This window comes from Sapajus apella, unplaced genomic scaffold (genome assembly GCF_009761245.1).
Source record: "Sapajus apella isolate SASKATOON/1434 unplaced genomic scaffold, GSC_monkey_1.0 scaffold49, whole genome shotgun sequence".
Lineage (NCBI taxonomy): Eukaryota > Metazoa > Chordata > Mammalia > Primates > Cebidae > Sapajus > Sapajus apella.
This window is the reverse complement of record NW_022436989.1, coordinates 13,156,541-13,172,518: the sequence shown is the minus strand read 5'-3', so window position 1 is coordinate 13,172,518 and position 15,978 is coordinate 13,156,541. Positions and strand designations below refer to the sequence as shown.

Below are 15,978 nucleotides of genomic sequence, written 5' to 3'. Positions count from 1 at the left end.
GTTTATATTAAGATTGAACAAAAAAGTAAATATAGATAATGGGAACCAGGTGTATGTCAGAAAAAGCAGTTGAAAGCGAGAAGTGAATGTTAGAATGAATCCTGTGGTGCTGGATTGGTGTCAGAAAAATTAGTATGAAGTCATGTTTATGTTCACCTATCTAGACTGACAAATGCAGAAACATCTATAGATATGTACGTGCGTGGGTTGATAAGACACAGATCCCCCTAGCTCCATCCACTGAGAGGGATGTGCATAGCATCCAAATATTCCCCCAAATATTATTACTCCGGTAATTTTAACAGCTGCCCCTGAATTCTTTGATACTCCTCACTCCCAGAGGGTTTACATTCCCTACCCTTCAGTATAGGCTGGGCTTAGTCACTCACCTCTAACAGACGGAGAAAAAGAACAGAGAGCAAATTCACAAAGAAGAATGTGGCAAGCACAGCCTTCGGCAAATGATCGCAGTGGAACATCCTGCTGGTGCCCCGCACCATCTGACATGATGCGACAGAAGGCACGTGACTATTGTCATATTCCTCAAAACCACATCAGTCTAATGAGAAAACACCAGACAATCCCCAAATTATGGGACATATACAGAATACTTGGCCAGTACTCTTCAAAAGTATCCAGGTCATGAGAGACAAGGAAAGACTGAATATCTGGTCAGAGATATGAGGAGGCTAAGGGGACTTGATGAGTAAATGCAGTGTGGTATCCTGGGATGGCTCCTGGGGCAGAAAACAGAGTGGAAAATGGGAGATCTGAATCAAGTCTATAGTATAGTGAAGAGCACCACTGTCAATGGTTAATTTCTTAGTTTTGCTGAAGGTCACCATGGTTATGTCAGATCACATTAGAGGCATGTGGGTGAAGGGTATATGAAAACTTTGTGTACTCTCTTTGCAGCTCTTCTGCAAAACAAAGTTATTTCAAAAGAAAACTACAGAGAACATATTTACAGGTAATGGACTTAAATTTAAATATTATTAATAGGGACCCAGACATAATTGAAATTCATTGCTGGGTGGTGACAAATACCCATAAATAATTAAGTATAAATAGCATAGAAAAAATTCAAAAGAACAGAAACAGTCAATCAACACTTACAGGTTCCATTCTGTTTCATGATGCACAGGAGTAATTCAGCTCCTTTAGGTACATGTTCATACTTGTCAGAATATAGACTATTTCTAACCACTATTTGATCTGTCTGTGCAAAGGTACTATGAAAAACTTCGTATACACTTTTTTTTTTTTTTTGAGATGGAGTCTAATTCTCTCACTCAGGCTGGAGTGCAGTGGCGTGATCTCAGCTTACTACAGCCTCCGCCTCCCAGGTTCAAGTGATTCTCCTGCCTCAGCCTCCCAAGTAGCTGGGACTACAGGTGCATGTCACCATATCCAGCTAAATTTTGTATTTTTAGTAGAGACAGAGTTTCACCACGTTGGCGAGGCTGGTCTTGAATTCCTGAGCTCAGGTAATCCGCCCACCTCGACCTCCCAAAGTGTGGAGATTACAGGCGTGAGCCACTGCAGCTGGCCATAAACTTACTATGAGTGACTATGGCCTTGGTCATGGCTTTAAAAATAAATTAAAGCCTGTTACGTGAGTATTCTGAGCCTCCAAGGGACGCTGGCTCCACATCCTGCCAAGCATGCTTCCTGAGGGGAGCATGGAGTTGGAAAGCAGCACAGAAGCTGATGACCCCTCTTCATTCAGAAACTTTGCCTCAACCTCCCCGGCCTCCATATGACTCAAGGGTATGAGTATTCACAGATGATCACTGCTTTAACTCTGCTTGATCATAGTCCACATTTCTGACAACAGGAGTTTCTAGGAAATAAATTATCTCTTAAAAAGTCCATTGTTGCTGGGCATGGTGGCTAACGCCTATAATCCCAGCACTTTGGAAGGCCGAGGCGGGCAGACCACCTGAGGTCGGGAGTTCATGACCAGCCTGATCAACATGGAGAAACCCCATCTCTACTAAAAATACAAAAAATTAGCTGGGCATGGTAGTGCATGCCTTTAATCCCAGCTACTTGGGAGGCTGAGGCAGGAGAAGCACTTGAACCCAGGAGGTGGAGGTTGTGGCGAGCCAAGATTGCACCATTGCACTCCAGCTTGGGCAACAAGAACATAACTCCATTTAAAAAAAAAAAAAATCCATGGTTTTATTTCCACAATTGCTTATTTTATTAAAGAAACAATACAAAAAGTGTTTATTAAAGGAGAAAATATATAGTAATATATTTAAGGCACATGACAAATTTTTGGCATTAAATTGCAAGAAAAAAGAAATACAAATTATAACAGTAAATTTCAGAATCTATTTCTTTAGTCCAAATAGTTTTTTTGTTAAAAACTTTCAACAGCACCAGCGGTTTACTGAGATAGGCACATCATGGCTTGGTGTCTCCGTGTGAGAGCAGCTGCTGCCTGGTGTACTCCCAAATCAGCAGGGCTCCACTCACGTGGACATTCAGTGAGCGGATAATGCCCTGCTGAGGAATTTCCACACAAACGTCCAACTGCTGGATCAGATTTGCTGGAATTCCCTCACGTTCATTTCTGAGGAAGAAAATGGAAGAAAAGTTAGTTTTCCTGTATAACAATTTTTTTCTATGATATTCTTTTTATTTTTTATTTTTCTCTTTGATATTCTGAATGTTACTAAAAGAGACATTAACAAATTAAGTAAATCTGTGGTACCAGGAAATAAATAAGAGTGTAAGAAAAAGACTGATGGGTCAATTCTGTGTTCACCTGACCATGCCAGAAAGATGAAATAAAAGAAAAACCCAGGGGGCTTCTTACAAATGTTATAAATCAAAGAGAAGTGCAGGTATGGGCAGTAGTCTAGATAAACTGTAAAACAGAAAGGTAACATCTTCCTAACCAGGCATGGTGGTTCACGCCTGTAATTCCACCACTTTGGGATGCTGAGGTGGGCGGATCACTTGAAGTCAGGGGTTTGAGACCAGCCTGGCCAACATGGTGAAACTCTGGGTCTGATGGAGCACACCTGTAATCCCAGCTACTTGGGAGGCTGAGGCACAAAAATCACTTGAGCCTATGAGGCAGAGGTTTCAGTGAGCTGAGATCATGCCAATGCACTCCAGCCTGGGCTACAGAGTGAAATTCCATATCAAAAAAAAAAAAAAAAAAGAAAAGAAAAGAAATAACATCTTCTAGTAGTCTGGGGTTCCAAGAATATACTATGGACAAGAGGAGCTTCTTACCCCAACAAGAGTAGAGATTTCTCGGGAAAGCAATACTGGGTTAGGTCTAAACTTTTGGCAGTTTGTTCCACCCCAATGATGGTATAACCTTCTGTTTTCTTCTGCTGCAGATAATCAATTAGCTGAGGTGGTTTTACCTGAATATTAGTTTAAATAGAACATAACATTCATTCACTTATAGCCCTGCTTGTTGTGAATTAGAGTTAAAAAACTTATTAACCTAAACTTGTTATGTCTTTTTAAAAGAAAATGGACAGAACTACACGTTATAAAAAAGAACTCTCCAACATGATATAAATTTCTAAGAATTATTCCTAAATCAAGAGTGAGGTGTAACAGGATACATTTTACTGAACAGAATTCTACATTATTGATGATTTCTAAATGTGACCTATAAAAAAATAAGTAGAAAAACAGAATTGAGCTGTATTTTACTTTTAAGCATTGTTCTTAAACGATTAAAGATGGCACTACTATAAATTAAGCAAAATAACCAATACACGAAGATAGAGCACTAGAAAGTATTTCTACAAACTTTTTAAACTTTTATTTTAGGTTCACGGGTACACGTGCAGGTTTGTTATAAGAACTTTAATAATAAATTACTTTCCACCCACCTCCACTAAAGGAAGCCACTGTTCTGCAGAGACACTGAGGTACTGGAACTGTTTGTCACTGATACACTGAAGACTGCCAACAACAAGCACGGAAGCCCCAAACACCTCGCAGGTCCTGCACAGTCCTGCACAGGACACCTGGAGTCATTACAGTTGTTTCCAGCACAATGCTAACTCATCAGCTCCCACACATTCCTTTGAAGCTCCCGTGGCAGCGGATTAATTAAAAAATATTTAAAAGATTTTAGGCAAGCTCCTGGAAATCTACAACTTTACCTCCTAAATTGGTTGGTTTGTCAATGAGCGAGGCCACAACGATTAGTCTACTAATTGACTTTCCAAGTCTGGCAGCACGATCCTGAAACAGGAGCTCCAGGTCTAACTCAGGAACACGATTGTTCCATGGGATAATCTTCTTCTGAACGTCGGTCCACTCTGCTTGGTTATCTGCTTCGACCAAATTCGTACCTGGGAAGGAAAAAGAAAACAATCCACATATAAATAAATCTGAATCTATATATATTTATACATGTATATGTATTTTTAATAATTTGAAATAACTTCGAATGAGATTTAACAAAGCATTAACTAAAAAACTACTTGCATTCAGACACAATTGCCATTTTTAATAGCAATTTCAAGTTTTCAAATTCAGCTCTACTAATATACTGTGATACTTCATGGAAACATAAGATAAACATTTTTTTCACATTTTAGCATATCTGAAATTAAGACACGTCTTAGAATCCAGATTATCAAAGTTTAGTAACATTTTTTTCCTTGGAGGTACATAAAATAATGGTTTATCTTACAAACAATAGAGGATTAGGATTTTCTGTGGAAAGACAATTTCTGAAAACAATAAAATATCTAAAATAATTTTACAAGTAATTGGAGGAACTCTTCTAAAATGAAAGATGTTGTATAAAGCAGTTATCTCTTGACTAAACTGAGGAGTACACAGAATGTTACTAGTCTATCTGACTGCAGAGTTTTGATCTCTGTAGTACAGGAAGGAGACTCTATTGCTGAAGCTCTTCCTCAACTCTACTTCCTCAACTTCCTCTACTCCAAACTGCTTTCTGAGCAATCAAGTAGCACTTAGTTCACTTAGGATAGGACAGACATGCAAATAATTTTAACACAGTACAACAGTAAAGGTAATGCTCACAGAGAAAGGGATGACTAATGTCTGGGGGTAAGGAAAGGCAAAGAGTAAGACCCAGGAAGGCTCATGGGAGGAAGGACGGGAAAAGTCTGCAAAGCAGACAGTATACAGCATGTGCACAGGCATGGGATGTGGGAGCAACATGGTTCAGGCAGCAGCAAGTACCTTGGTTTAGTTCACAGCCTGCAGTGGAGTCGAGGGAGATGGCTCAGATCAAACAGCTTTGCATATAATGATAACGAATTTATTCTACTGGCCAGGCACAGTGGCTCACGCCTGTAATCCCAGCACTTTGGGAGGCCGAGGCGGTAGGATCACCTGAGGTCAAGAGTTTAAGGCCACCCTGGCCAACATGACAAAACTCTGTCTCTACTAAAAATACAAACATTAGTCAGGCATCGTGGTGGACCCCTGTAATCCCAGCTACTAGGGAGGCTGAGGAACAAGAATCACTTGAACCTGGGAGGCAGAGGTTGCAGTGAGCTGAGATGGTGCCACTGCACTTCAGCCTGCAGCCTGAGAGACAGAGTGAGACTCCATCTCAAAAAAAAAAGAAGATAATTTATTCTACAGATAAAAGCCATTAAAGGATTTTAAGACGGGGAGTAACAGTACTGCTGTGTGTTTTAGAGAATCTCTTTTACTAGATATGTGTAAGCTAGAAAACCATTAAGAGGCTTTTACACTTAAAGAGGAAAACAGGACAAGAATGACTTCCATGATAGTTCAATGACACCATTAATAGGGCATACAGAGCAGGCAATTTTGGGCAGAAAGGCAAATTGAATTTGGAAATGGTGATATTTCAAGAGCTTAAGGAATATCCCGATGCTAATGTCCAGTCTGTTCAGGAAAGAGGCTGGACAGCAGATAAGGATTTGAAAGTTATAGGTAACACAGGCGCTGGTTTCAGGCTGTGAACGTTAATACATGTGTTCTGGGAGAGCATGAAGACTGGGCCAGTGCAAACCTGCAGTGGCAGCAGAGGTTGGTCAGAGGGTACAAAGTTGCAGTTAGCCAGGAATAAGGTCTTGTGTTCTAGTGTACGTTAAGATGACTATAGGCAACGATAATGTATTGTATACTTCCAAATAGCTAGAAGAGAGCATTTTCAATGTTCTCACCACAAAGGAGAGACGTGATGGATACGCTAATTACCCTGATTTGGCCATTACACAACATATGTATGTATCAAAACTTCACACTGTACCCAATAAATATGTACAATTATTGTTTGTCAATTAAAAATGAAGCAAAACTTTCATAAAAAAGAAAAAACACATTTAGGGGGATACTAACATTTAAGCCTCAGCATGAAAAGCCTATTACAACATGCCTCTCTTTACCAAAACAAGCAGAACAAACAGATCTCGTCAGCCGTTTTGCCAATCCAGTAACACTCTACTTCCCTTCTCCACTTTATGGCAGAACTCGACAGCTGTCTATGCCATCCCTTTTCCTTCTCCTCCCAGGCTCTACCCAACCACTCTAGGAAGTGCCTCCTGTCACTGTCTTTTGCTCTAGAATCTTCACATTTACTCTTCCTTTTCCAGTAAAGCTCTACCCCAAACAGACCTCGGCCTGCCTTGCCTGTACTTCCTTGGGGGTCTCTGTTCAATGTGAACTCCTTAGAAAGATCTCTCTTACCCTCTGTCCCTCTCTTTACCCTGCTTTGTTTTTTCATGGTACTTCTACTACCAGACACTCTATTAGGTATGTGTTCACTCCTCTGTAAGAACGTGAGCTCTGTGAGGCAAGGACTTGGTTTCAAGTACAGCACGTAGGAGGCAATCAATCTTTGTTGAATGAAGAAATTTAGGACAGTATGTCTTAAAACACATTAATGAACCATCCAGAGGCTTGAGAAAAAAATGCATTTTCCCAGAACCCTTCTCCAGAGATCTGAATTAAACCAACGGTGGTTCCAGACCCATAATTGGCCTTTTCAACAAGTCACATGTGAGTCCTGAAGACATGAAAAGTTCACAGAAGCACCAACATCAGGGGCAAGTGGGGGACTCACTGAGCAAGAAGGGCCAGAGTGGGGAGGAAAGTCAGGATGACAAGAGACTGGCAAAGACGTGGCACAGAAAGGGCAGGTGTGATCCGAGGGCAGCGTCCCTCTGTCCACTCAGACTGTGTAATGGAAACAGAAAGAAAATTTCTCATTTCCTGAAAGAAGTTTCAAAGGTGGTTATGGGTTGGAGAGAGTCAGAGTTAGGCTAAAATGTGAGTGGCAGACAGGAAGGTGGGCTACAGCTATTAGAAACGTTAGCTGTGATTTTTAAATTGAGTTAGGGAACTTGATCCTTGGGTTTTAGGACAGCTTGACTGTGAAGGGAAAGAGGAGGAGGAGGAAGAGAAGAACGTGGGTTCCAGAGGAAGCTGAAGGGAAGGAGTTTGGGTACAGGGAAGGGTGAGGCAGAGCAGAAGGGATAACACAGGAAGTGGTGTGCAACCAACTCTTGACTAGAGTCAAGAGCTGTGGTTTAGTCCCAAAGAGGACAAAAAAAGAGATTTCCTCATTTGGTCCTTTTGGAAATTTTTATTTTTACAGAAATATACAGTAGAAAAGCAATGAGTATTAATGAACAATTATACTTAAAAGAGAGACCACTGGCCATCCGCTTTATATAAACAGATCAGGCTTTCTTTGGCTTTTTTTTTTTTTTTTTAAATAGCAAAGTTAACTTTCAACTGAAAGTGTCCGTCAAAGTTACACCACACTTTTTCACTATCTTTTTCCTAACTGGACAGGCAGAGTTCCCAGGTTAATTAAAGTGAGATTATTAACTACCTGTCGTAAGTAACTTAAATCAAAAAAAGATCTAACCAGATCAACAAGGGGAATAAAAATAAAATGAAAATTCTTTTTTACCTATGTCCTGCTGAGACCAGTCACCTGGTTTTAGTTTACTAAGTTGAGTTTGAGAAAGGTACCACTGAAATCCCGCATCTAAAGGAACATCAGAGAATCTGGTAAATTTATCAATGGTGATCCATTCGTCTTCAATGAGGCCTGAAAGGCGTGGAAGGATGTAAAATATGGTCTGAAAAGAGAATTATAAAATCTAAATTTCTTCCTTTAAAAATAATGAAGAAATATACAACACATCTAAAATACAACTTAATTATTAATGATATATTCTCCCAACTATATCTGATCAAATTACCTACTTTCATTTATATCTTATAGCAACTATCTATGTATATTTCTCATCTCTGAGAAATCAGAGAAGAATCTCTGAGAGGAGGCAGAACTTGTACTCCAGTACTTCTAGCTGTATGTAATAAACCAGTGTATGCCTAATAAAAACAATGTTTCGGAAGTAATCAATTCTAATGATGGACAGTATCTGGATAAGTGCAATTTACTGATAACTAAATACCTCCAAAGGCAATCAAGCTGAAGCTCTTTTCATGACAAGACTTTCACTCTCACAAGCATTAGATAAATTGAGAATCTGAATCCTGGTTTGACTAATATAATTAGTTGTGTGATGTTAGGCAACTGATCCAGCCTTTCTTGGCTTCAACTTCCTCATTTGTAAAATGAGGATAAAATCAGATTACAACAGCATATTAAAGTGTTTTGTGAAAATGGCATAGTCTGGTACCACTGTTAACAATCCTCACGTAAGCAATCCTCCTTTTCTTTTCTTTTTTTTTGGAGATAGAGTTTCATTCTTGTTGCCCAGGCTGGAGTGCAATGGCGCGATCTTGGCTCACCGCAATCTCCGCCTCCCAAGTTCATGCGATTCCCCTGCCTCAGCCTCCAGAGTAGCTGGGATTCCAGGCATGCGCCACTACGCCTGGCTAATTTTGTATTTTTAGTAGAGACAGGGTTTCTCCATGTTGGTCAGGCTGGTCTTGAACTCCCGACCTCAGGTGATCCGCCCACCTCGGCCTCCCAAAGTGCTGGGATTATAGGCGTGAGCCACCGCGCCCGGCCCTCCTTTGCTTTTTTTACCTACTAAAAGAACTAAACCAGAAAATGACCAACGGTGAAAAGTACATAGGAAGCAGAGGTCCAAGTAACAGGCAACTTAAAAATGAAACAATAAGCTGAACAGCATGCACATGTGTTCACGACAGGTTTGAAAATGAATATGGTTTTCTTCATGCTAGCTATATCTGTGCAAACTTGAGCTGTCCTAATGATCATGGCCACATGCTGATTAGGGGAGCACGACGTACAGCTCCAAATATATGAATTGACACAGTTCTTGTTCACAATTAAGTCCCATTATTTTATTTATATATATAGTTTTAATTCATCTCATTAATGGAGACTAAAACATACAACATATGAGAGTGAGATGGTCAAAGGCAAGGATGAGGGGAGCAAGGAGGGAGGCAAAGGACTTACTCCTGTTGGAGAACTGAATAGGAAAAGGTAGACTTAACACTACAGGGTTACTAGAGGAGTCCTGCAGAAAGATGCCAGACAAAGCATTCTGGACGCTAAAGAACACAGAGCAGAGCATGTTAAAATCTTTGGAAAATCCTAAATGATATTTGCAGTGAAGCAGCAGAAAAAACACATTAGTGTTCTATGATGCATATCTCACAATATATAGATCGATATTTTTAAAAAACCAGTTTATTAGTAATCTTAGTAATCCACCAAAAAACTTGCTTATGCACAGTAGCTTAAGTTACCAATAACTTATAAGTTCTTCAGAGGGAAAGCCCTAGGTCAAATGATTTAAATTCAAGGGCGGCACATTATAATCAAAGTTAAAAAAGGGAGAAAGTAACATAATTTATGCGATGTCTAATGATTTACATATTGAATTAATTTACATGTTAATCATAATAAGCATGTTTATGGTTCTTAAAATTATATAAGCACATTTTGTTACAGTCAGTGAGGTGATGTATCATTTGCTATACCATTTTCATTACCCAGAACCTAAAAAATGCCATTAACAAAAGAGTTTATCTTTTTGTTCTTTCATTAACAATGGGCTTCAGTACAATAAAATCTCACCTGCACAAATGTTCTCACTCATTTCCTTTTAATGTCAGAACAGATTTCTGTTTAGAGTTAAATATTCCCTTCCATTGTTTACAAGCCAGACTGCCTGAGAAATAGAAAGTGAAAATGACTAGCCAATTTTCACTGCTTTAGAGTGAAATGAAAGCAAGTCATCTGCATAAACTGACAAACTTAAAACTTTAAAATGGTAAGGCGATGTTTGTAAGCAAGAAAAAAGATTTACCCTAATCATAACCTTTCTACAAAAGCAGAGAGGAAGCATCAGGATTAAAGATATAGTACAGAATTTACAATGATAATTCTCCACTCACCTCTAGACAATAATCCTTGAGTGGGTGAAATGTTGCAAAAAAGAAATGCTCCTGGATGCGTTGCCAATTCTTCTTGGCATTCCTAAGGATTAAAAATAAGGTACGAGCCACAGACAAATGAAAGAACTCTGGTGAGGGAGAATCAATTAGATATCTTAAAGAGGGGCTGCAGAGTTGAGAAGGAACAAAATTTTGTGAACTTTATCCTAAGATTTATACACACCTCTCCAAGATCAACATATACTTTAAAAACTGACACTAAATTTCACATTTTGAAATGGAACCTTAAACCTATGTCTCGCAGTAAACTCTTTTTTCCAGGAGAGAAAAACATTACATAAAATCCCTTTTTCTACTCCAAAGACTCACGGCACATAGGCAAACTGTACCCACTTTCACAAACCAGATAAATTTATTATGACCAGAGTTTAAATTTTTAAAATATGTGTTGTCAAGTTTACGATTTAAAAGGCAAAAAAGGTAGGAATACAAATTATACAACATGACAGGCAGATTTCAGATGAAATTCATGATCATCAACCCATAAACTAAGCAGCAATTTCAAGATATTTTTCTGGCAAGATCACTCTCCTGCTCCGACCAATGTATCCACTCCCCAGAGTTCCTATTCCTTACCCCACCCTCTCACTAACAGCAGACAGCCACGTCTCACACATCACCAGAGACAAGAGTGAGAGATCTTTCTTCTTCCTGCCACCTCCTTACACACACCTATCCTCTTTTCTCCTTCACTTTCAAGAGTGTCTCCTCAAAGGGCAATCCCCCTGAACTGATCCCATTCCCCTGAGTTTTGCCCATCTCCCCCAACTTCTGCATCTCCCTTCTTCTCTATTCTAGCCTTTCCTTCAGCCTTTTCAAAACGGCTTTTGTATCTAATCTTAAAAAAACAAAACCAAACCTTATTAAAGTGTCCATCAGTAGTGGACTCGAGGTAACTTAAGGCACAGTTATACAATGGAATAGTAGGTAGCTGTTAAAAGAAGAGTCAGTTTACTGGGGTCTCAACTTTGGTGAGAGAAGGGAGGAAGGAGACTGTCTCATTTTTATTTGATGCCTTTCCATACTGTTCAACTTCCTATCTATGAATATCACTTAAAAACAACTAACATGGCCAGGTGCAGTGGCTCACGCCTGTAATTCCAGCACTTTGGGAGGCCACGATGGGTGGATCACCTGAGGTCGGGAGTTCAAGACTAACCTGACCAACATGGAGTAACTCCATCTCTACTAAAAACACAAAATTAGCCAGATGTGGTGGCGCATGCCTGTAATCCCAGCTACTTCAGAGGCTGAGGCAGGAGAATCGCTTGAACCCGGGAGGCGAAGGTTGCAATAAGCCAAGATAAGGCAATTGCACTCCAGCCTGGGCAACAAGAGCGAAAAAACTCTGTCTCAAAAAAAAAAGAAAAAAAAAAAAAAAACAAGGTTACCAAAAATGAAACAGAAGCCCTCTTTGGCAGCACATCCACAACTGGCTGTTGAACTTTCTAATACAGTTTTTTGAGATAATTTTCTAAATAAGTTGGCTATGCCTTACCTTGCTCATCACCTACTTTTTGAAAAAATAATATATAAAATATTTTAACTATTCCAAATATTCAGGTAAAAAAAATTATAGACACCAATAAACCTACCACTCTGATGTAATATATGTTAATGTATTATCCCATCCACATTTGGACATCATTTTTTTTTTTTTGAGACAGGGTCTCACTCTGTTGCCAGGCTGGAGTGCAGTGGTGTGATCTCAGGTCACTACAGCCTCAACTTCTTGGGTTCAGGTGATTCTCCCACCTCAGCCTCCCGAGAAGCTGGGACTACAGGTGCATGTCACCACCTGGCTAACACGTGTGTGTGTGTGTGTGTGTGTGATTTTGCCATGTTGCCCAGGTGTGTGTGTGTGTGTGTGTGTATATGTGTGTGTGATTTTGCCATGTTGCCCAGGGGTGTGTGTGTGTGTGTGTGTGTGTGTGTGTGTGATTTTGCCACATTGTCCAGGCTGATCTTGAACTTCTGGGTACAAGCAATCCACTCACCTCAGCCTCCCAAAGTGCTGGTATTACAGGTGAAAGTCACTGCACCTGGTCCCTTCTTGGATCCATTTTAATTCAGTTTCAATCCCCCACCTATGCTACCGAATGGCTTTTGATAAATCCAGTTAAGTACTTTAGTCTCTTTTTTACCTTACCTCAAAGCCTGTCCATTTCTCTGTCCCTCTACTAATCTCACACTAATCTCAATCACAATTTTCCTCCCACTCTCTCTTGCTCACTTATGATCTGCTCTTCACACTTCAAATAATGTAAAAGCAAACTGGATGATGTCATTCTCAAGTTTAACTTTCTGCTGGTTTCCCAATTCACTCAACATCAACCCAAGCCCAACCCTGTCCCCCTCCATCTTGTGACTACTCTATTCTCTCCATCAGTCAGACCAGCCTTGCTTGAATTAAAGCTCTGGGCAAATTGAGCAGGGCTGGGAGTTCCCAAACTGCACAGTTTTTTTTTCTTTCTTTTTCTTTTTTCTTTCCATCACTCTTCATTGACCTAGTTCCTATTCATGCTTTAGATTTAAATGTAAACGTAATGTAAATGTGCAAAAATCACAAGCATTCCTATACACCAGTAACAAACAAACAGAGAGCCAAATCATGAGCGAACTCCCATTCACAACTACAAAGAGAATAAAATACCTAGGAATACAACTAACAAAGGATGTGAAGGACCTCTTCAAGGAGAACTACAAACCACTGCTCAAGGAAATAAGAGGACACAAGCAGATGGAAAAACATTCCATGCTCATGGTTAGGAAGAATCCATATCATGAAAATGGCCATACTGCCCAAAGTAATTTATAGATTCAATGCTATCCCCATCAAGCTGCCAATGACCTTCTTCACAGAACTTAAAAAAAACCACCTTAAACTTCATATGGAACCAAAAGAGAGCCTGCATAGCCAAGCCAATTCTAAGCGAAAACAACAAAGCTGGAGGCATCATGCTACCTGACTTCAAACTATACTACATGGCTACAGTAATCAAAACAGCATGGTACTGGTACCAAAACAGAGATATAGACCAATGGAACAGAACACAGGCCTCGGAAGTAATGCCACACATCTACAACTATCTGATCTTTGACAAACATGACAAAAACAAGCAATGGGAAAAGGATTCCCTGTTTAACAAATGGTGCTGGCCATGTGCAGAAAGCTGAAACTGGACCCCTTCCTTATACCTTACACAAAAATGAACTCCAGATGTGTTAAAGATTTAAATATAAGACCTAATATCCCCTCGATGTCACCTGCTTGATACCGAGCTTCCATGTATGATTTTGTTTGGGGAATTGGAGAGTTCTCATAGAAAAGAAAGAAAAGCCTTTAGCTATAACTAATATTGAGAGGTTAAGAGCATGTCTTTAAAGTCAGGTCCTGTCACTTCTAAGCAGTCCTCAAACAACAGAGGATGACATTTAGCTATACTGAAGAGAAACATCTAAAAGTAAGTAAAAGATTACTTGCACAATAAAAGATTGAGGATAAACGGGCAAGAGGTTAAGGTGGAGCTGACAATTAACTGTAATTAACTACACCCCACAGTGAGCTGCTTACACCTGGCCCAGTCCAAGCCCGCGGTGCTCCAGGACATCAGAACAAAGATGTGGAAGGAGGAGAAGCTGATGTGGTATGAGCACCACTCCCTCCCTGTGGGCCCTGCTGGAGGGTGATGAGGATGAAGAGGGCCACAAAGGCTCCTTACCCTGCTCCATGCATGCTTTCCACTTGATGGAGGCTGGATTCAATCACAGGGGTCAGGGCATCAAATTCTTCAACACGTAACTCTTTACACATGGTCCAGAGTTTCTTAAGAGCAATTAAAGCATACAGTCGAACACTGAAATTGTGACTGAAGCACCACTGCAGCACAACAATAAGGGCTTGCTTGAGAATGAGTTTCTGAAAAGAAAGGCGATAAATTCTTCAAAACACAGCCATCTTACCCTTACTTGTATGAAACAAAAAAGTATCGGAATGATAAAACCGCTCCTAGTATTACTTCTTTCACTGGCTTTGCTACCAGGGCCTCTCATTCTTCCCTCCTGGACAAATTAGGTGCACTGGCATTTGCAATTTTCTCAAGGAAAAAAAAGCATTCTCCCAGCTCTAGTTTTCATTAATGCTGCAGTACATTTTCCCCCCATACTCTAGTACCTGGGTTAATTTGAAAAAAGTACGTTTTATGCTAATCATTATACCACCACAGTGTTTTTCAAATGGAGCCTCTGTCACTTATTATTTTAATTCGTGCTGAAAAAGTCAGAAATATTCTTTAAGAGTCCCACTTTTGACAGCTTGAAAATGCTCCTAGAGCAATATACCACACAAAGTGCTGTCTTCCTCCTTGCCACTGATTTCTGAGCTACTCTGCCTTCCTGAACGGTGATCCTGGACCCACACAGTACTTAGTAGTGGCAGGAAAATTAAGAAGTGGGGGAAAAATAATAAAACTGTTTCCATTTCCCTGTAGTCTTTTCCTGTGAACTTCAGTCTTCACAGCCCAGAGATTTCATGCAATCCCTTGCTTTCTAAAATCACATGACTCAATAGATAATTGAAAGTCAAAGGAAGTGACATCTATTAATGAAGGAATCAGACAGATCCAAACTTTTAAGAAAATATCAGAAGCTATTTTGATGCTCCTACCAAATGTACTTCTCCCCTAAGGCTCATGTGGAAATGCTCACCAGGCTGCTCCTGGCAGCCCAGTTTCTACTGACCAAATAAAAACATCTGTATTCAAAGAACAGTTTACCAAAGGCATCAGCATGGCTGATAACACACTTCAGTTACCCAAAGTTTCTCTGAGAAAGATAAAAACAGATATAAATAATCCTCTTTCTCTCATTCCTTTACTCAACATGTCATCATTTACCAAAGGTCAGTGACTGTACTGCCAACATTACAACATGTGACGTTATGATATACCCTGGTTTTTGTCCACAATTCCTGGATTATAACTTCCATAGTCCTTGTTACAGTCTTTTGTAATAATGATCCCATTTGGAAGGAAGTCACTCCATGCAGCCCACACTGAAGGAGTGAAAAGTCATGCTCCCCCTCCTTCAGGACAGAGCATCTACAAAAATTACTTGTAATTTTTTTTACAGGAGATTTGTCTAGTCCATCCCTTTTTTTTTTTTTTTTTTTTTTTTCCTTTGAGACGGAGTCTCGCTCTGTCACCCAGGCTGGAGTGTAATGGCACGACTTCAGCTCACTGAAAACTCTGCCTCCCGGATTCAAGCAATTCTCCTGCCTCAACCTCCTGAGTAACTGGGATTATAGGCACCCGCCACCACGCCTAGTTCATTTTTGTATTTTTATTAGAGACGGGGTTTCACCATGTTGGCCAGGCTGGTCTCGAACCCCTGATCTCAAGTGATCTGCCTGCCTTGGCCTCTCAAAGTGCTGGGATTACAGGCATGAGCCACCGCACATGGACTCATTTATTGAGTCAATCGTTTGTTTATATCAGGGTGGGCTCGGGGATACTTATTTTATTCTTTGGGTTGTAATCCAATACTGCTTTACTTTGTTGCTCACACTGT

General features: G+C 40.1%; 1 protein-coding gene across 4 annotated transcripts in view; it reads right to left on the bottom strand.

Annotated features, from left to right (window-relative positions):
* Positions 1-2,182: 2,182 nt before the first annotated feature.
* The window catches only part of TARBP1 (TAR (HIV-1) RNA binding protein 1), a 78,002-nt gene continuing 64,206 nt past the window's right edge, over positions 2,183-15,978 (bottom strand). Inside the window, exons 24-31 of one of the 4 annotated variants that reach the window (XR_004257950.1) lie at positions 14,133-14,329; positions 10,351-10,432; positions 10,031-10,124; positions 7,916-8,087; positions 4,146-4,337; positions 3,870-3,994; positions 3,253-3,389; positions 2,188-2,581 (exon numbers count right to left, since the gene is read on the bottom strand). Coding sequence is in view for 2 of the 4 variants with exons in the window: in XM_032242314.1 (XP_032098205.1) it covers positions 2,413-2,581; positions 3,253-3,389; positions 3,870-3,994; positions 4,146-4,337; positions 7,916-8,087; positions 10,351-10,432; positions 14,133-14,329 (1,074 nt within the window). In the remaining 2 variants the exon portion in view is untranslated. Of the gene's footprint in view, positions 2,582-3,252; positions 3,390-3,869; positions 3,995-4,145; positions 4,338-7,915; positions 8,088-9,406; positions 9,502-10,030; positions 10,125-10,350; positions 10,433-14,132; positions 14,330-15,978 lie in introns of those variants that run through there. The other 3 variants (XM_032242314.1, XM_032242315.1, XR_004257951.1) reach the window with 3 other exon arrangements.